This window comes from Mya arenaria, chromosome 8 (assembly GCF_026914265.1).
Source record: "Mya arenaria isolate MELC-2E11 chromosome 8, ASM2691426v1".
In the NCBI taxonomy this organism is placed as follows: domain Eukaryota; kingdom Metazoa; phylum Mollusca; class Bivalvia; order Myida; family Myidae; genus Mya; species Mya arenaria.
In genome coordinates this window covers 40,047,578-40,069,082 of record NC_069129.1, presented here as the reverse complement: position 1 = coordinate 40,069,082, position 21,505 = coordinate 40,047,578, and the positions used below count along the sequence as shown (strand labels likewise).

The 21,505-nt window shown below is 35.5% G+C and overlaps 1 protein-coding gene across 3 annotated transcripts; it reads left to right on the top strand.

The window, feature by feature from the left end:
* The first annotated feature begins 788 nt into the window (after positions 1-788).
* On the top strand, positions 789-19,760 carry LOC128245128 (metallophosphoesterase 1-like). 3 transcript variants are annotated; one of them, XM_052963370.1, is made up of 10 exons: positions 789-887; positions 4,440-4,513; positions 4,910-5,125; positions 6,887-6,957; positions 7,821-7,962; positions 9,564-9,750; positions 10,225-10,305; positions 10,581-10,703; positions 14,284-14,424; positions 17,484-19,759. In XM_052963370.1, the coding sequence occupies exons 2-10, from the start codon at positions 4,452-4,454 to the stop codon at positions 17,658-17,660; spliced, it is 1,200 nt and encodes a 399-aa protein (XP_052819330.1). In that variant the 5' UTR covers positions 789-887; positions 4,440-4,451; the 3' UTR covers positions 17,661-19,759. The 3 variants fall into 3 exon arrangements, with proteins under 3 accessions (XP_052819330.1, XP_052819332.1, XP_052819331.1); XM_052963372.1 differs by having other exon boundaries at positions 820-849; positions 17,484-19,760; XM_052963371.1 differs by having other exon boundaries at positions 821-1,066.
* The last annotated feature ends 1,745 nt before the right edge of the window (positions 19,761-21,505 follow it).

Below are 21,505 nucleotides of genomic sequence, written 5' to 3'. Positions count from 1 at the left end.
ATATATTCTTATAACTCAATCTCAATTTTATTGTTTGTATGTCTGACACATTTGTTTGTAACACAAGGTGAATTTTCAATGTACATTTACCATAGCTTTTGTCATTAACATGTATATGTCTTTGTCAATGATTTAAATACATATTGTAAGTTAATCATTTTATTTTGTATTTGCAGCATTCAATATTTCATGTAATTTTATTATGTGTATGACTTATGTTTTATGCAGCCTTCCATGTTCGATGTTAATCAAATGTATATGTCATGTATGTAGAGAAATGATGAAAAATAAAATAAAAATTTAGTATTAAGTTAACTGTATATATTTGTTCTTACTTCACCTTAAACATATCAATAAATCGTATTTTGGTTGAGAACAGGAGAATACTCTTATTGGCTAAATAAAGGAAATTCTTTTGTCAAAAAACTTATTTCTAGATATTATTTTATTTTTTTTGGCTACAATGTGTAAAATCATCAAATATATATGAATATTAAAAATAAATACAATAGCAAGCGTCTTTCGGTAAATTTCTATCATATTTACTCCAGTTTAACCATATCCATAAATCGTATTTCGGTTGACGACGGGAGATAACTCTATTTGACTAAAAAAGGGAAATTCTTTTGTCAATAAAGTCATTATTTCTAAATATTTTTTTTTAATTTTTGGCTACAATGCGTATAATCATTATATATACAAGATTATTTAAATATAAATGCATTAGAAGGCGTCTTTCGGTAACTTTCATGCGTATTTCGGTAATTTTATCCGTCTTTCGGTAAATAATCGTATTTCGGTAAGTCTAGGGACCCTCAGATGAGGAAGAAAACAAAACTCTAATCGAGTGTAGGGCGGCATTATTTGATTGCCACTGCCACATAGATGTAAGCACTTCTTTGCTAGTATCCACTTGCTTTTGCATGTCTAACCTTTCGACCAGTAATGCTTATCGTCTTGGTGATAAAATGTGCCTAGTGAAGATAAACAGTGCGAAATCAGTACATGAAACTGAAAGTAAATTATACATGGTAGATTTTCACTGCCCCCATTTTGTCCAAAATTGGTAAGATTATTATAATTTCTGTGAGATTTTAAAGAAATTGCTGCAAGACCAAGCTTTAGTAAGGCATTCGACATGTTGAAACAACTCCTCCTTTAGTCTAAAATAATAGACGTGTTATACGGGATTCTTCCAATCCCTAACCTCTTAATGGGAATGTGCAAAAAATGGGGTGTTTTAAAAATACTGAAATTGTTTTAAGTGAAGTATTTTATGGTTGAAATTGATCATAAAGAGTTATATTTATATTTTACCATGTAAGTGAAATGTTATTTTGCACTAAACAAGCATTTAATGCATTAAATCAAGTTGTTTACCTTTCCAATAAAACGAAAGTTGACTGACACAGACATCAATTATGCGAAGGGGAACAACTCGAAACAATCGTAATAACTCGGCCTCCTCCGACAAAGCTTCGAGATAGACCTCGTTGTACAATCGTAACAACTCGGCCATGGCCGAAATGTTCTGAGCGATTTAAAACTGTGCCCTGAAGCCTTGCATGTGCCCTTCATGTATATATCATTATGTTTTGACCGAATGAAATGAAGAAAAGCCGTCAAACTCATAATTATAAGTTGGATATTTATTTTTTGTGTACGGAACTAATATAAAATAACATTATCTGGTAATATTTCTTGTTTTATGCTATTTTATAGACGCTATATGCTTTAACCCGGAATCCTGATCGGAACAACTACCCACTTTTGATACTAACCAATTTGTACGTGAAGGATTTGCCATAACAAAAATCTAAAAAAAATCCGTCAACTTACAATTATTTGGACTATTCCTCCTTATGCTCGAAAACTATGGGACTATGACTACAGTACACTCAACGAGTTAGACCCACTTTCCTCGCTCACTCCGAGGGATAAAGTTGATGATCGCGGGTTTCCTCCGAGGGTAAAATTGTTGCCCTCGCTAAAATCCCCCGAGCTCCTCGGAGTGGCTGGCTTACCGCCGCTTTTAATATGAACGATAGCGTTGAGAATCGTCCGATTTTATGATCCTGCGGCGGAACTCCGAGTCTTATCAGATAAGCAAGAAATCATTCTTGTTTAAAAGTTATTTATTTTTATGCTTATCCACATTGTTAAGCGTAAAAGATTCTTACCAGTACATGTACCAACGTTTAATTTGTATTTATGTCCGTAAATGGCAATTGAATATTGTCTTGAATTATAAACTTTGAATCATTAAAGTATATCTACTAAGTTATTGCATCATAAAGCAGCAGACTATTTACATGATTCTGAACCATGACCTCTGACGTCAAGCGCGTGATCAATACAATGTAGAATATACTATTTATTATTGGTGGTTAAAAATAGCTATTTCCACAGAAAACGAGGCAAGAAGGCCTTCAAAACCATGCGCTGTGAATTTTGAATGCGTGTTTGACCTCCTGATTTTCCGAAAATGTGTAACCTAGATTTTCTCGGAAGAAATGTGTTTATCAGTCATTAGCAAAAACACATTTGTAAGATGCATGTGCAACTAGTGAAATACGACTGAATTCTTGTGGTAAGCTCATTTCATGCAAAACGAGCAGAGGAAAAATAATAATAGCAATTTACTGGAGCCGTCGTAATCGGTTGAAAATTTTAATAAAATAAATATAACTTTAGCGTAGATTCTTATCTAGTGTCCGCAGAGTTTCGCGGAGTTAACCCCTCCAAGGAACGCCGAGTTCGTTATTCTTCGGTCGACTGATCACCCTCCGAGGGCCTTAAATTCAAACTCGGACACAAGGCACTGTTCTCAGACCCCTTGCCATTTCTCTGCCACACAAACGACATGACAAGGGAGGGTTAGGTCAATGGCTGTTGGCAAATGTTTATTAAACAGAGCCATCAACTCCTTCAAAGACCATGAATTATTACAAGAAGTCCTAAGAAACCTCCAATAATATGCGCTACAGTACATAGGGGTTTGGAGTTTAATACCAAAAAGCCGTTTTCTCCTCAGCGCCGAACAGAAGTGCACCGGCAATATTCTTACTCAAGTTCAAGACAACCCCTATCTCGATGCCACTTTCTCTGGCAGTCTTAGATTGAAAACACATAAAATTTAAAATTGCCAAACTTTTCAAATTAATATTGGCCTTCCTGATAAGAAACCTAAGACATTGTCCTTCTGACTGCGGAATACGCCTACTAAGGGATGTTTTGCTTGAGTTATAGTATGGGAGTATGATTGTGGATCCATATCAGCAAAGCTACATTGATTATAAGCTAAAGCGCATACATCGATCCTCTGCATGATTCATTGCTAAAGACTACAGATCCAGAAAATACCTGGAAATAGCGCCATTACAGGAGTGACGATGCCACCAGTGGCTGATGTTTCTATACAAGGTGGTGGTAGGGCACGTACAAACCATCAATATCGACACTAATGGAAAAGGCGAAGACCAAAAAGAACAATCAGGGCTTAATAATACAAATGAACATTGTCAAAAACTAAGTGACAAGAAAAGTAAGTGTTTCTAACCCATCCATGCAGAAAGTGATAATTTTAAAAACTCTTTCTTCCCAAGAACTGTGTGAGAGTGGAATAAACTCAGTGACAGACAAACAAAGACTCTATATATACAGTACAGCTTAAAAAGTGCTTTAACTTTTTCTGTTGAACTGGGCACTCCCCCATTTAATAAAAACCAGTATGTGTCATTCAGAATCAGATTACAAAATCATAGACAATATTGATGAAAAACATCAATAAGGCACAGGTAAATCATAGTCAACAGCAACGCCGGACAATAAACAACGAGATGTCATAAAGGCAACACTGTAATTTGTTCAATAATAAAAGCGAAAAGGGCACACTATGTGATTTATACGATTTTTATGGGAGAAGTCGGGAAAATCGCTCAATGGAATTTTCCCAGTTGATATCGTACATTTGAATTACCGGAACCCCCAAAATACCAGAATCCACCCAAATTGACGTCATAGAGTCTTGACAATTTTTGTAATAGGGAAGTTTTGTAACACATTAGCTTATTCATACACATGTAGCGCAAAATTGAAAGTAAACGTGAGATGTTCACAAATTAAAGCAATGGCATTTTTAAATTACATTGAACAAAAGCTGGCACAGTAAATATTGGATTTAGCAAGGATGCAATGTCTTGTTTTTCTATAGGAAAAGAGTTAAAAATGTGCAATGTGATAATGCAAACATGTAGAAAGTGAGCCCCATAACTCTGTCTGTAATAATTTTCAAGTTGTCATCCTTGTTTGACTTGTAGACATATAAACATATTAACCTTCTTGCATTTCAAGCGGTGCTGTTGTTATTGAATTAATTCAATTTTAATAATATTGTCTGAAGACTGCTCCCACTCTAGTTATATCATTCTGTTTTTCAGGATCTTGTTTAAATGGTAAAGAAAAACGTGAAAGTGTCTGTCAGAATGATGTGGTTCTGTCAGTTGCCTTCAAGGTATGAACAATTTTATACTTTATTGTTAAAGTATCGTAAAAATAATGATTTCGAAAACAAACATTTACAACAAAAAGTGTCTAACTTAAAAAAATTAAAGGTTTATAGAATTTCAAGCATTTATTTGTAGCAAAATAAAACTTGCAAAAACCCTGATTATAACTTTAAGACCTATATTATTTCAAACCCTTGTACCTTTTCAAGCCAAATGTCAGTTCCAGATCTAACAAAAGGGAAAGTGAATTCCTTGATATATTTACAGAGCGCCCATGACTTAAATGAGTGAACATTTTTAAATGGCCAACAAAACAGCAAAAATTGTATTTGGGCTTAAATTCCAAGTGGTCAACATGTGTTGAAAATTACCTTTTAGTGTTCATTTTGTTAATGTTACAGGTTTTGTTTCTACATACGCACCAAGCGGCTGGTCCGTGTAGTGGTGCTGTTACTGCTGGTCCTATTTTACTGTGAGTTTCTCCACTACTACATTGTTCTGCTGTGGTGCACATGGCCGCACCTTGCCTCGCCTGCCCACCAACCACTAAGGGTCATGATCATCGGGGACACGCACATACTCGGCTCTAATGCACACTGGTTTGATAAGTTAAGAAGGTACATGTTTTTGTACATTTTGTACATACAAGTTTTTAAGAGTTCTGAACTTTCATTGTGTACTTAAATGTGTAATTGTTAGTTTAAACATATAATATTCTACACCAATTGTGAAACAAGTTATTACAACATTATTTTAATCACTCTCGTTGGCATGATTTCATTGTGGTCTTGTGTTGTGGGGAAAACCAGAGTACCTGGAGGAAACTCGCATGTCCCGCTTGGTGACCACAAACCAAACTCACATGTGCCCAGGCCGGCAATCGAACCCAGGTTGCCTAGGTGAGAAGCGACTGAGCTAACCACTGCACTAACCAGACAACCAAGTGTAATTGTTGAAAATTAAGATGTAGATGCCTATATTTGTTTTATCGATTTTCAATGATGGCTTTAGGGTTTATTGTTGAAATTAATCAAAATGCTTACAAGGTGGGTTTTTTTTAAGTTGTAATCATCTAAATTATGGTTGTAGAACAACAGGCCCAAATCATACTTGGCTTGTGGAAATGCCATCAACCTGCTATGTTTAATTCTAACCTGGCTTACCAGTAGTGATGGGCAATTGGTTGAATTTTACAATCGATTATCGGTTACAATCGGAGACCATCAACCGATTAGACATCGGCTCTAATCGGATATTATAGAGCAGTGGTTGCTAGTGATATACTTGAAGGTAATGGGTATCACTTCGTCTCTGTGAGCTGAATTCAATGTATAAACCAAAGGATAGTGCTTACATATTTATTTTTCAGGAAACTAACAAATATAAAACAGAAAAAAAAAATTAAGTTAAAAAGAAAAAAAACATTAAACTGAAATGTATACATCAGAAATTTCAGTCACCAGTATGAATCTATCAGTAAATGTTTGTTTGGAAATATTGTCTGGTCAATGAGATATGGGTTCATTCTACATCTCTTCTTGCTCATCACCTGTGATTAAGTTACTGTATACCTTTTTCGCGCAAGCCTTTTTGCAAAGGCAACAATACGCCTTGCTTATGTCAAGGTTTTCTTTGGTTGGAGGTCCTGGTTTGATTTTTCTTAATGCAAAAAGGAGCCAGACTTTGGATTTTGCTTTTCCACCCGGATAATTGTACCGCATATCGTCATTGTCGTCTGCCATTCTTACGAATTGTACCCAAAGAAAAATGAACGGAAATGTCGGCAAGATAAAAAATCGTAAATGAATACTGAGTAACCTCCCTTGATAAATTTGTTTGATGTTCCGCGATAATCGATTATGACAATTTACAATCGATTATCGCTGATTTTGAAGCTTTCCGATCAATTTTCGATCATAAAGTAAAGGGCTTGTGCTAATTTTGCTTAGCAATTCATTTTAAACCACTTGGTGTTTGACACTGAGACTTAACTTCATATGAATTTGACTACCTTGTTCACTGCTAAAGTATGGGAGTTGATATTCCAGCAGTAGGTCAAGTACTTCATAAGAAACATTTAAAGTTCAAAACGCAGCATAAGGTGTACCCTTCTAACAGAACTATTTACACTCCTACTGCATTCATATTACATTAATTTTAATTTCTCCCAGAGAAAGTTTGCAAATAATGGGTGGAAATATTAACATTGAGTTTTTTAGAATTGTGTTTCTTCATGGAGAATCGTGAAGTCCTTCAGTTTTTTTTTTACACTAACGAAATACAAAACTAAGACTTTTAATCCTCGATTGAAATATGATTGAAATGCTTAACATTATTACTGAAACTGTTTTTGAATGAAGCTCTTCTTTTTTTTACAGAGAATGGCAGATGGTTCGTTCTTTCCAGGCCAGCATGTTGATTCATCGGCCAGATGTTGTATTTGTGTTAGGTAACCCTATGGTTCCTTGCATAACATTATTTAATATCAATATGTAATGTAGCAATTTTAGAGTTGAATAAATCTCTTATTGAATGACAACGAATATGATATTCTATTTATATCATATAATTCATAGACAATTTATAGCCCTAGTTCATAAAATGTTGCTATATAGAGTCCACACATTTAACGCTATTCATTTATGGCGTCACATCAAAAATTATTACGATAATTATGTACAAAATGGAGTTCTGTCATGATTGTGATGTCATTTATGATATAAAATGAGATAATGTATAACAAATCAATAAATATATGTTGTCATGTGATGAGAAGCATTCCATCAGATTAGATGGAAGCTTCAAAGGTTTAAAACTACATTTTAAAACACAATTATTTTTTTTACACATTTTTTTTTTACAAAAAATGATGGGGTGCCTATTTTGTGGGTAGGGTCGAGTATTCCGAACCAATTGTAATTTTTTAGGCCTAATTTTCCTCCCAACTTTGATCAGAGTCCCTGACACCCTTTCCAAAATTCCTGGCTTCATAGTTGAATACATGCATACACTGAACATCATTATATTGTCATTCTTTAATTGACCATCAAAATATTGCTAAAGTGGCTAAAATTAGATGATTGCACTATTAGAGCAGTAATCCAGTTCCTTTTGAATTTGTTTGTCTATTAAAGCTATCAGGACAATTTGATTGTTTTTCCACTGATATTTATGATAATAATAACCTTAAAGAAATTTAGAAACACTTGAAAACTTGTCAATTAATATTTAATGAAATTTTTAAACATTATATTTTCCAATTTATTTCATTGTTTTTTGGTCCAATTAATGATAACTCTTGTTTTATTGTAGGTGATTTGATGGACTACGGTACAGAGAGTTCAACACAAGAGTTTCACCACCATGTGACCCGGTTTAAGGAAATGTTTGACACTCCCGCACACACCCACATGGAAGTCATTGTCGGAAATCATGATATCGGCTTTCACAATATGTGAGGATCATTATATTTCATTGATGAAAGACAGATAAAATTGCCAATTGTTCAAAACCTTGTTAAAGATAATACGTTGTTAAAGTCTTAGTTGTTAATTTTAAAATCTTTACTGCTCTAAAGTTAGTTTTTATTGTTATAAAGTTTAATGGATACAAATGTAATATGCAATTTTAAATTTGGTTTATATCTATTGAAATTCTTTTTTATCACCAATTTTATAAAACTCAGTTCATCATCTTGATTTGTTTTTTTAGAATTTTCAGAAAAGTTGATGTTTGAATACTCAAAAAAAAATAATGCTTATTTACAACTCAAGCAGTGAACATATCAACCAGTAACATTTGATCCAAGGTTAAGCTTATAAACAAAACATCTAATGAATGCAAGTCGTTTGTAGCTGTCTCTTTTACATGTACAGTGTTGTTTTATCAATCCCAAAATGTATACTTTTTTCACTAAAATTCGGCATATTATTCACAACTATTTTTAAAAATTTATTTCCTTTAATCTCTAAATATTTAGTACAATACCTCGTTCGGGATAGGGTACGAATGTCACATTCAGCTATGCTGTTATTTACTTGTCTCTTGCTAAATAATTTTAAATATACTGACATTTAAAAAAAAAGACATTTAAATCAGTGTCCTTGATAAAAAAAATACCAATACATAATGGAAGGGTTGAAAAATTAACTCGGAAAATTGTTTTGACAAAATGGCGATCTCGCCGATTTTTTTGACATCGTAACTGTGACAGGAGAAAATCACTGTAAGTAAACATTCCATAAAGCAAAAAAAATATTTTTTTGTGTTTACAAATCAATTTTTATCATGGACATTTCACTAAAACCAATGATTGGTTTTTGAATCAAATATTTGGTGATGCGTCATGTTATTGATTTTCTTAGCCTACTTGCCGAGATGGCTAAATGACCGTTGGCTTCAAAAGCAACAATGTTTAAATGTCTTGCATTGTTTGTTCAATACATATATTAATTACTTTTTAACTTCATTAATGCTTGACACGATTTTTCATAATTATGTCGCCTTTTTTTATCTCCTTTTAATGAACTTATATCATTTGATCAGGGTCTTCTCAATGTACATTCTTATTGGTTAACTTTCAATAGCTCCGCCTTCATGCGATGTTTTGGTAATTGGATGACACGGCCCAATTATCGGATTAGGAGATGACCAATTTGTACGAATGACTTAATTATTGTGATGTTTTGACTAATGTGACAGTGGCCAAATACTCGCTGATTGACAGATTTACAATGTGCTAAAATTTTCGGCGAAGTGAATGTCGCTTTGATGATACAAATGGGCGAAGTCTGGGAATTTTAGGCGACCACTTTGCCCAAGTTGCCCCCTCGTGAGAGCCCTGCAGATATGTTAAAATGCAATCTTAGGCTCCTAGAATACTTCAAACCCAAGAGGTTGAAGGGGGCTGCCGTACATAGCATCGACATAAGCATTGGGTGAATGCAAAATTTTCGTCATTTTGTTGCCTTTTTCACAATTATAAAAGGCATTAGCCCTGGCCCCATTCACATGTAGGCTAGAAAAAAACTGATATAATTTCTTTATTCTTCCAAGGATGACACCGAAGAGACATGACCGATTTAAAGAGGCGTTTGACACACCTTCCATCCGATTAGTCACCATCCGAGATGTAAACTTTGTGCTGGTCAATAGCATGGCGCTGGAGGGTGATGGCTGTTCCATTTGCTCAGAAGCGGAGAGCAAATTGAGAGATATCAAGTGGCAGCTCAAGTGTTCAAAGGTTTGAGAAGCATTGGTTTGGGTTAATACCTAAAATTAATCGTAATACTGATATGTTACAGGTCTGGTTTTATACCAATTTATTGTAGCTTGACTGTGAACGTAGCTGAAAGCAGATCTGAATCTTTCTCAGGTTCATTTCCTGGGTAAACATCAGTACTGAATCAATTTTGAGGGGTCATGAAAAAGTACCCCTTGCGGGAATCAAAACCACAACCTTTGGGTGAGAGGCAGACACCTTATATTTATCATTGATTATTTATAAGTGCACGAGCATTTGATGCTATGATATTCAATCCTTATGATGGGTACTTAAACTTCCTGGTACATGTGAGTTTGGTTGATGGTCGCTGCTGTCCCCCGGATACCTGGTTAACCATGCAGCATCAAACTATAATTTTGGTGCAATTGAGAAATTTTAAAATAATATTTAAATTTTGTTTATATGAAACTTATTATAAATTTTATGATATAGGGCAAGGAGACAGGGAAGTTTGTGGCAGATGTTTGTGAGAAGATTGAGACCTTGAAATACTCCAATCCCATTTTACTACAGGTAGGCTGGTTTGCATTCAGATTTAGAATCTTTCTTTTCAAAATTTGACCCATAGATTTTATCATTAATTACAATTAAGTGGGTTGCAACCCTCCAGGGATTTGATTTCTACAATGTACAGTCAGAAGAAGCATACACTTTGAAAAAAAAATGATGGGATGGAATATTACAAAAGATGTCAGTCATTGAAACATGCTGTTAAAAGGCAGAGATTTCTGCGATATTTCATGAGGTTTCCTTGTAAAAGATTTCAAGTGGTAATTTGTATATTTCAGCATTTCCCAATGTATAGAACATCTGACATTAACTGTTCCACTCCTGATGCTGCTCCTAAAGATGAAAGGGATATACCATTTAGAAACAAGATAGACTGCATATCGAAAGAAAGCACTGATATGGTAAGTACTGATAAAGTTAGCACAGAAATTGTAAGCACAGATCAGGTAATCAACATGGTAAGAACAGATGTGGTAATCATAGTCATGGTAAGCATGGCATTGTAAGAACTACATACATGGTAAGCACTGACGCAGTAAGCACATACACAGTAAGCACTGATACGGTAAGCACCGACACAGTTTGTACTGACACGGTAAGCAAAGACATGGTAAGCACTGATACAGTAAGCACTGACACGGTAAGCACCAACACAGTTAGCACTGACACGATAAGCACTGACACAGTAAGCACTGACACAGTAAGCACCGACACAGTTAGCACTGATACAGTAAGCACTGACACGGTAAGCACTGACACAGTTAGCACTGACACGATAAGCACTGACACAGTAAGCACTGATACAGTAAGCAAAGACACGGTAAGCACTGACATGGTAAGCACTGATTCAGTAAGGACTGATATGGTAAGCACTGACATGGTAAGCACTGACACATTAAGCAAAGACACGGTAAGCACTGATACAGTAAGCCCACACATTCTGCAAAGACACGGTAAGCACTGATACAGTATGCAGTGACACATTATGCAAAGACACGGTAAGCACTGATACAGTATGCACTGACACATTAGGCAAAGACACGGTAAGCACTGATACAGTAAGCATTGATACAGTAAGCACTGACATAGTAAGCACTGCCACAGTAAGCACTGACATAGTTAGCACTGACATAGTAAGCACTGACACGGTAAGCACTGACATAGTAAGCACTGACATAGTAAGCACTGACACATTAAGCAAAGACATGGTAAGCACTGATACAGTAAGCCCACACATTCAGCAAAGACACGGTTAGCACTGATACAGTATGCACTGACACATTAGGCAAAGACACGGTAAGCACTGATACAGTATGCACTGACCAATAGGCAAAGACACGGTAAGCACTGATACAGTAAGCACTGATACGGTAAGCACTGACACAGTAAGCACTGATACAGTAAGCACTGACATAGTAAGCACTGACATAGTAAGCACTGACACAGAGAGCACTGACACTGTAAGCACTGACACGGTAAGCACTGATACTGTAAGCAAAGACACAGTAAGCACTGATACTGTAAGCAAAGACACAGTTAGCACTGATATAGTAAGCACTGACACGGTAAGCACTGACATGGTAAACAATGTCATTGCAACACTTTGTAATGAAAAAATGTAATTTGAGATTCTCATCTCTGCTCGTTCATGTCCAAATCAACTGCTTTTATGATTTTTCTATTTGACAAATATTGGGCTTTGTCAAAAGTTATTTCATATCACACATGTTTTTGTGTCGCCTGAAAAGACGACATATAGGGGTTACTTTTGTCGGCGGCGTCAGCAGCATCCGCGTCCCATTTTTGCTTGTCCAGGGTATATCTCCTAAACTATTAGTGGTATGAACTTGAAATTTCATATGTAGATAGATCTAATTGAGGGCAAGTGCAGTGCACAAGAACTGTTACTCTTGCTTCCATATTTTTAAAGTTATTGCCCTTTGTTATTTTTCATGCTTAAAGTTTTGTCCAGGGCATATCTTGTAGAATATAAGAGTTATCAACTTGAAACTTCATATGTAGATAGATCTCATGGAGGGCAAGTGCAGTGCACAATAACAGTAACTCTTGCTTTCTTAGTTTTTAAGTTATTGCCCTTTGTTAATTTTCATGCTTAAAGTTTTGTCCGGGGCATATCTTGAAGAATATAAGAGGTATCAACTTGAAACTTCATAGCTAGATAGATCTCATTGAGGGCAAGTGCAGTGCACAAGAACCATTACTCTTGCTGCCATAATTTTAGAGTTATTGCCCTTTGTTAATTTTCTGGCTTAGGTTTTGTCCGTGGCATATCTCATAAACTATAAGAGTTATCAACTTGAAACTTCATATGTAGATAGATCTCATGGAGGGCAAGTGCAGTGCACAATAACAGTAACTCTTGCTTTCTTAGTTTTAAAGTTATTGCCCTTTGTTAATTTTCATGCTTAAAGTTTTGTCCGGGGCATATCTTGAAGAATATAAGAGGTATCAACTTGAAACTTCATAGCTAGATAGATTTCATTGAGGGCAAGTGCAGTGCGCAAGAACCATTACTCTTGCTGCCATATTTTTAGAGTTATTGCCCTTTGTTAATTTTCTTGCTTAGGTTTTGTCCGTGGCATATCTCGTAAACTATAGGAGGTATCAACCTGAAACTTATTCCGTAGGTATATCTGATTGAGGGAAAGTGCAGTACACAAAAACCGTAACTCTTGCATCTATATGTTTAGAGTTATTGCCCTTTGTTAATTTTCATGCTTGAAGTTTTGTCCGGGGCATATCTTGAAGAATATAAGAGGTATCAACTTGAAACTTCATAGCTAGATAGATCTCATTGAGGGCAAGAGCAGTGCACAAGAACCGTAACTCTTGCATCTATATGTTTAGAGTTATTGCCCTTTGTTAATTTCAAGCTTAAATTTTGTCCGGGGCATTTCTCGAAAACTATAAGAGTTATCAACTTGAAACTTTATAGATAGATAGATCTTATTGAAGGGGATCACAGTGCACAAAAACTGTATCTCTTGCTTCCATATTAGAGTTATTGCCCTTTGTTAATTTTCATGTTTAACTTTACCTTGCACACTTTTTTAGCTCACCAGAGCACAAAGTGCTCAAGGTGAGCTATTGTGATCGGTCTTTGTCCGTCGTCCGTCCGTCAACAATTGCTTAAAGAACATCTCCTCTGAAACTACCTGGCCAAATTCAATGAAACTTGACAGGAAGCTTCCTTGGGTGTCCCTCTACAAAAATACAACAAGGGGTTACGATTGATTAACAACAACAACAAGAACATGGCCGACTTCCTGTTTTGCTTTAAAAAACATCTTCTCTGAAACTATCAGTCCAAATTCAATGAAACTTTACAGGAAGCTTCCTTTGGTGACCCTCTACAAAAATACAACAAGGGGTCATGATTGATCAACAACAACAGCAACAACAACAAAATGGCTGACTTCCTGTTTTGCTTAAAAAACCCCATCTCCTCTGAAAATACCACTCCAAATTCAATGAAACTTTACAGGACAGTTACAAATCTGTTGGTGAATTGGAGTCTTACTTCAGCCATCATAAACCGGTCTGGATAGCAGTTTAGACAGAAGCAAGACAGAGATGCTCATTTCACACCTGAAAACGTATTAATCCATTATCTTCAAACTATTTCTCAATGTCATTGACTTCAGTATTTATTGTGCTCAATTTTGCTTATATAACCAATTGCTTGCTCCTGGCTTAACGTTGCTACCTTCAGTTTAAATGCCACAAACACTTGAAAGTTAAATGGCAACATCATTGTCTATAAATGAATAAAATGCCAATCTAACAGCTATAATGTCGACAGTAAATAATTCGAAAGGCGACACATCGGACTCGCGGAGTTCAAGTTAATTCTTTAGACCAACTGGTCTAGCAAGTGCTATTATTGGTCTGTATTTCAGTACCACGTCTCTATTTTACATATTACACTGTTGCCTCACATGGTGGCTGTCTGTATTTCAGCTGTTTGACTACTTAGACCCACGGCTGGTGATCAGTGCCCACACCCACCATGGCTGTTACAGGGTCCACGGTAATGGTGTCCCGGAGTACACTGTGGCCTCTTATAACTGGAGGAACAAACAGGGGCCAACATTCTTTCTTGTAAGGAAGTGCTAGAATTCATATGGTTTTATCAATCACTTTTGATTAGAATTTACGAATACTTTAAGTTTGTTATATTGTTATTTGAGGATAAAAGATAGAAATAGACCAGACAGGGGGAATGTCAATGTACATTACTTCTTTATACAGTGCTCCAGCTAGCCCGTTTTTCAATGGCGCAGCGCCCGTGCCCCTTTTCTTACCGCCCTGCCCCTTTTTTGAGTAGTGCCCTTTTCACAAATGCTCTATTAGCGCTAATTATCCCGTTAGTGCCCTTTTTACTATTGAAATCATTATTAAAGATCGGCAGCCGCTGTCATAATTGAGACAAATTACGTAATATTTATGATAATAGTGTTCCCGCTAGGTGTCACCATGTTGCCCCATTGCCAACTGCTTAAAATATGCCGTACTGTCCTTTCATCTTCCCATGTGCCTTGTCCAAGTCATATGACAGCTAATTGTGTATTTGTGTAGTGAGCAGACGACATGTGTTTTCATAACCGGTCATCTTTTAATCTGATAATTAGCAAAAGCCAAATAGGGAACATCGGCAGGAGGCGGAGCTATTGAATACCAGCCAATAAGAATATACATTGAGAACTCGTTTATTCAATGATGAAAGTTCATAAAATGCGATAGAAAATGTGAGGGGATAGTGAAAAATGTTGTCAAGCACAATTAAATATTTTTAAATAATTGTTTATTGTATTGTACAGACGAGACTCGCCATTTTAAACAGTGTTGATTTGAAGCAGACGGTCACTGCCGATTTATAAACACAGGAAAAGTGGCGCTAACACAATCAAATACATCACTTATTCAGTAAATGTTTTGAGAGTTTATTTGTAAAATATTGATGATGAAAATTTCTTTGTAACCCACAAAAATATGTTGATGCTTTATCTAGTGTTTACCTATCATATCCACGATCTTGTCAAAATTCGCCAAAACCGCCATTTTGTCAGACCGAATTTAGGAGTTATTTTATTAATGTTTTATGTTTTATAAGTGACTTTTAAGAAAGGGCAGTGATTTTTATTGTCATTTTATTCTAAAACATGAGCATATTAAACATTATTTTACCAAAGACAATTCAATAACAGCCAGGCTGAATGTAACATTCGTACCCAATCCTGAACGTACCAAATTAAGATTCGTCCCTTACATATTTGTTTTTTGTGTATTTATTTATTTGATTGCTTCAAATGTTCAACTGTCTTTGTTTTTTCTTCATTTTACATGATTTTTAGGAGAAATATGTGGCATTGCACTAAAGAAGACTCCAGTCAAGTGCAATCACACTATACCACAGACAATAAGACAAATTTTAATTTTGATATTAAAACACACCCTTCTAAATTTTGAGAAAAAGCCCCATTTTGTTCAAGTCTGAAAATCATGGAAAATGATTTAAAATGAGTATGAAAACAAAACAAATTCTAGGGTGAGACCCCCCCCCCCCCCCCCCCCCCGAGAAAAAAAAACCTTGTGACAGGGGTGGACCCCTCCCACAACCACCCCCATACGCCCCTACACGACTCATGTAGCTTGCCCTTTTCAAAACTCCACCCTGCCCTTTTCAAATCCTGGCTGGAGCACTGTTATAAAATGAAGATAGGAACTTTCTTTTTGCATTTCATTCATATACTGACTTTCAAAAAGCAACATTAGCCCTTTTAACAGCATAAGTTTTGTTAATATGGTATTTTAATTTTTAGCTCTACTGGCCAAAGGCCAGAAGAGCCTATACAATAGTAATGTGAACATAGTATGTGCGTCCGTGCTTCTGTAAACAATTTCTTGTTAACCCGATACAGTCTTCAGTTTTGATTGTATCTCGATGAAACTTGTACAGTATTTAGATATCAATTAGAGCTTGGTTCCTTTTGAAAACCATATCTGCCTAGATTATTGGCCTTGAAAGTTTTAAAGAAATGCTATTTTTAGTTACCTTATTTTTAGCCATGCAGGTCTGCATGAACGAATTCTATTTTTAGCCAAGTTTGCATGTACAGGTAAATTCAAGTCTAGGACTAAGGGGGAGAATTTGCTTTTTGTACTGCAGTTGATTTTGTGAATTACTCTGCCTTGTTCTTGTTGAAAGCCCAAAGGCCATTTTTTTAGCTCTAAGTGTCTGTAGTTTGCGCATTCATCGTAACAAAATATGTTGTGAATGTTTGTTCAAGTTATCCCCCCGGGGATTATTACTGGCCATGCCCAGGGTTCACAGGTTTGGTAAACTTAAATTGGGAAAGGTTTGAAAATCATTTTGTGTGTTTGTGCATCCATCTCAGCACAATTGCTTGTGAATGTTTGTTCAAATTGATCAATGTTGTCCTTGGATGCCCTTGACTTTGACCTTTTGACCAACTTTAAAAAAAAAAAAAAAACTACAGAAATTTTTACCATGAGTACAGTTTTGAAAGTTTTTTTTGGGTCAGATGACTTTTACTTGGCACATATTAAAATAGTTCATACAACTTCTCTGCTTACAATTCTTTCTGGGCTCAGATGTCGAATGCGCAACGTTTTCAGGTAACCCAAACACAAAATGTGAACTATATGTCTGTTGCCTTTTACCCATACATACATGCTCTGGATTAAAAATGACAACAAGAGCCATGCCAATAGAGCATAGGCCCTTTTGGGCCTCTTGAGGAAATAGAAATGTTTTCAAAAAGCCCTGCACATTATTATTGGAAGCTTAAACTTTTGCTTGTATATTTGTCAAGCTGTGATCTTTAATGTTCTGAAAGAAGGCTTACAAAACTTTTGACCTTGGTCATTACATCAAAACTTTTGAAGTTATTCACATGAAACTAAGTATATACATACAGTACACTCATGTGTTGAGTACACGTAACAAGCCCCATAACTCGTGCTTGCATCTTTTTGAAATCATGCCCCTTGATTATCTGAAAAGTTGTACTGAAACATTAACGTTTGTACTAGCTTGATTTAAGATATTGATATGAAACTTGGTAAATACGCTACCAGTGAACATATACTGGAAGACTCTTAGCTCATTCTTTAATTGTGCTTTATTTTGTTTTCAGGCAGAGATTACTTCAAAAGACTTTGTGTTAAATAGATGCTACCTTCCTAATGAGATTACAGTATTTGGTATGTACATAACTGCAGGATTTCTGGCCATAGTGTGCCTCATAATACCTCCTGTGAGGCATAAACCTGTCCTTGTGAATGGCTTCTCAACATCCAATAAGCAACACTGATGCTAGCCAGAACTCTGGATGTATTGGAATACTTGCTCAAGATTGATAATAATGTGATGCAGTTGAAGAACAACTGGAAGGTTTGATCCAGTTATTTAAGTTTACTTCTGTTTTTATTTATTTTGTGAAATTATCAGACTTAAATGTGTTATTTTATGTTTGTTCGTATTTTTAATGAAATAAGTTGAGGAATTGTTATGCCCTTGGCATTGTTGTCAGCGAGCAAAAACTTGCCTCGGCCATAACTCAAATATTTTTGTTCTAATATTCAGATGCAACTTGGTTCACACGTTGCCAAAGACACTAGCACATGTACAGCAAGGCCCATTATATTGGCTTTAATATTTGTTGAGTTTTTGCCCTTTTTGGTCTGAAGCACATTAGACAAATAATGGCATTCACTGCAGATACCTCTCTTTTTGTATCACATGTGATCATTTTAAAATGATATTAAGATTTGTTATTTTCTCAAAACGTTCAATTTGTTCAAATCTATTTGATGCAACATTGTCTTGATAGATGATCGTAGATACTTTGTTATGTAGAACACTTATTTCACATAGTGTATTTGTTAAAGTATTCTGATCTTCGATGAAAACATACCACAGACTGAACCAAATAACATTCCAAATCCTTTATCTGAACAAATCAGTGCTGCAAACCTGAATCTTTCTAGAATGTTTATACTTGTATAGGAAGTTTATTTTACCATAGATGATTAATTGATTATAGTTTAACAAATGTTGTGTTTTCATAGACTGTGTTCAGTTCATTTATTCAGTGTTTTAGTACTGAGGAAATATGCCTTAACTTTTTCTGTCATCAAAGGATTGCTGTCTCAGCGTGATTTATTCTGTAAATGATGTGTGTTAAATTCTAAGCTCACCTGAGCAGTAGGATGCTATTTCATTGAGACTCTTAGGAGCAATTTTCGAGTCACTCCTAGCATTTCAGGATGAAATGGCCCACAGGGCAATGTACATCAGTTTGGTTTTAGTGTACAGTCAAAACCTGTTGGCTCGATATCCATGTGACTGGCTAAAATACTTCGAGCCAACGCAAATATTGAGCCAAGCGGGAATGCTTAGATAGAGAAAAAACAAATCGGTCCTTAACATCAATTACAAGGAAATCGAGCCAAGCAAAATCGAGCCAACAGGTTACGACTTTATTAATAATGCAAATGAAATTCATCATTCCTCAGAGCTTATAAATTAATTAGTCATATTGGATGGGATAGTAAAATTTATCTGTCGTTAAGTTTTTTATTCATTTTTAGCTCCCATCGCACATAGTGCTAATGGTGAGCTATTGTGATCGTCTGTTGTCTGTTGCCATCATAGTGAACAATTCCTTTACAAAGTCTCAATAATTTTTATTTTGGATTTGCTTTTAATTGGACATAATAGCTTACTGGTGATAAATCTTACGATCCAGTGCTGCCAAAAATTGATTTCTTACGAGCACATGACATGTTCATTATTAGAAGATAGTTGGTTTAAAATTTGAATCACTGCCTATATATATATACTCACATTGAACATGTTCTTAAAACATGCAAGCTGAAAGAATGGTACCAAATAAGTTTGTTTTAACAGATTAACCGTAACAGTTTCTTTGTTGCTTTTTTTCATTTTATTTCTTTTTATTCAATATGATTATTATATATAGACCACCAGAATATACATGTCAATAGTTTCTGCCATTTTTTTCTGAAGGCTTGGCGGGAACGACTTATGGGATGGTTTAAGTAATCTTGTCCCCTCCTGACATCTTAATTATTGTTCAAATTGTTCATGTTCCTCTATTCGAAGCTTTTATTAAATTGATGAATTAAACTTTGTTCACAATGAACCATCCATCGACCATGGTGTAAAGGCTATGTCTGAAGAGGGCATTATGAATTACATATTTCAGTACACTGTCATGTGATAAAGCATAGAATTTTGGCATAAAGTCATTTCCACTAAGGCATAATGAATATGCGTTTATTTTACCAATGTCTTTTATCTTGAAATGAACATTCTAATAAAAACAACATTGCAGTTATATTGAGTAAATCAACTTTTTCACCAGCCTTTTGCAAAACAATGTACATCTCAAGGTCCCATTGTCATCTCTTGGCCAATATTTGCTAACACCAAATAAGTGTAAGTACACTGCATCAATGTCAGCTGATGTTACATTGCACACTGCAGTGTCACCAGGATTCTGATCTTGTTTATATCTTTACCATTTTCATTGCCTGTGTTATGGACTTTGGCACATATGATATGTTTAAAGCAATGTTTATGTTGAACCAAAGTTTAGCAAACTTTTGAATGAACATTGAATCCCAAGTGATTTTGAGACCTTAGGCTTGGAGGTGTCAGGGCATTGTTTTCTGAAGAGAACACATCAATTAGTTTAGTTTCCTTCAGAACATCCTTTTGCCGTTTTTCTTCATTTGTCTGCCTATCGGTTTTAACTGCAACAATTTTGGACTTCTGTGATCCTTTGATTGTAACCCCCTTGCTTCTTTTGGCTCTATTAACAAGATCTTTATGACCTGGTATTTCATTGCTTGCTTCAATTTTGGAAGCATCAGGCTTTGATAACTTTTAATTTTATTTAGTAGAAATCTAGCCAAAGAATCACTTGCAGAGTCAAGAATTGCTGGTGCAGGCTTTGTACTGCCTCTACCAAAAAAACTAGGGAAAAAGTAGGGCATTTTTTTACCAAAAAGTAGGGCAAAGTAGGGATTTCTGATGTTAAAAAGTAGGGATAAAGTAGGAATTTCTTACCGTTTTAGTTAAGACTTACCATCACCAAGACCACATCAGGCTGTGTGTATCTTCAGTTCAGTCCATGCTTGAAAGACAGGCACCTGAAATTGTTTTTTTATTTCTCTTTAAATACAAGTGCACCAATACAAAATGTTATTTACAATGATAAGGACAAATATAATCAGCAAAACAAACATACAATGAGTATATCTAGCACATAGTTTTAAGAACATTCACATTAGTAAGGCGAGAGCTACTAGATCCTAGTCTATTACATAGTCAAGGTAAATGCAAACAAGCTGTGAATACCAACACCAGGATGTACACTTAAAGCTATATGAACAGGACTGCATGTTAATGTATGAGCTACATGTACATGTAGGTTAAACTGATGTATATTCATGTTAATATGTTGCATAAAATTATAATATATTGCAAGTGCAAAGATTATGTCAAACATGCCACAGTGTAGTATTTAAAGGAACAATCTAACTACAACAAGAGGTACAAGTAGGTTACATGTATGCATGCTTCAGTACACTGCCAAATGTTAATGTTAAATGTTACATGTACATATACATACAATTTGTGATTTATTTGCTTGAGTTGTGTCCCTTTTCTTTCTGTGAGTAGCTTGCAATCAATTTACTCTTTTTACATTCAATGTCATTTCTTTGACTTCTACAAGCCTCCAATGCACCAGTGGCTTTCTCAATTTTACTCCTTGCCACATCAAGCAATGCATGGGCAATGTCTATTTCTTTGAAGTCTTTTTTCTTGATGGCACTTGCCAATCTGTCATTTGCTTCCTTGAAAAGACTATTTGCTTCGTGCATATCTTCTTGAAGGTCTGCTTCATTTTTCTTCACTTCTTTCTCTTTTTCTGAGATTTTTCTTTTTCTGTCCTCATTCTTTTTGATTGCATTCATTTCCATTTCCTTCTGCCTCTTCTGCTCAAGCTGAGCCTTTTTAAGCAAGTCTGTCTCCTGTTTTTCTTCATCCAGTCTTTTCAGATACTTTTTATGAGATTCAGCAACATACTTCATCATTGTCTTGGTTATGGGTACAGCAGTTACGTTT

Coding starts and splice junctions, on each gene's coding strand:
- LOC128245128 (XM_052963372.1), top strand. CDS start 4,452: ATGGTAAAGAAAAACGTGAAAGTGTCTGTCAGAATGATGTGGTTCTGT. Junction 4,514..4,909: donor TTCTGTCAGTTGCCTTCAAG/GTATGAACAATT, acceptor TTAATGTTACAG/GTTTTGTTTCTACATACGCA. Junction 9,751..10,224: donor GGCAGCTCAAGTGTTCAAAG/GTTTGAGAAGCA, acceptor TTTATGATATAG/GGCAAGGAGACAGGGAAGTT.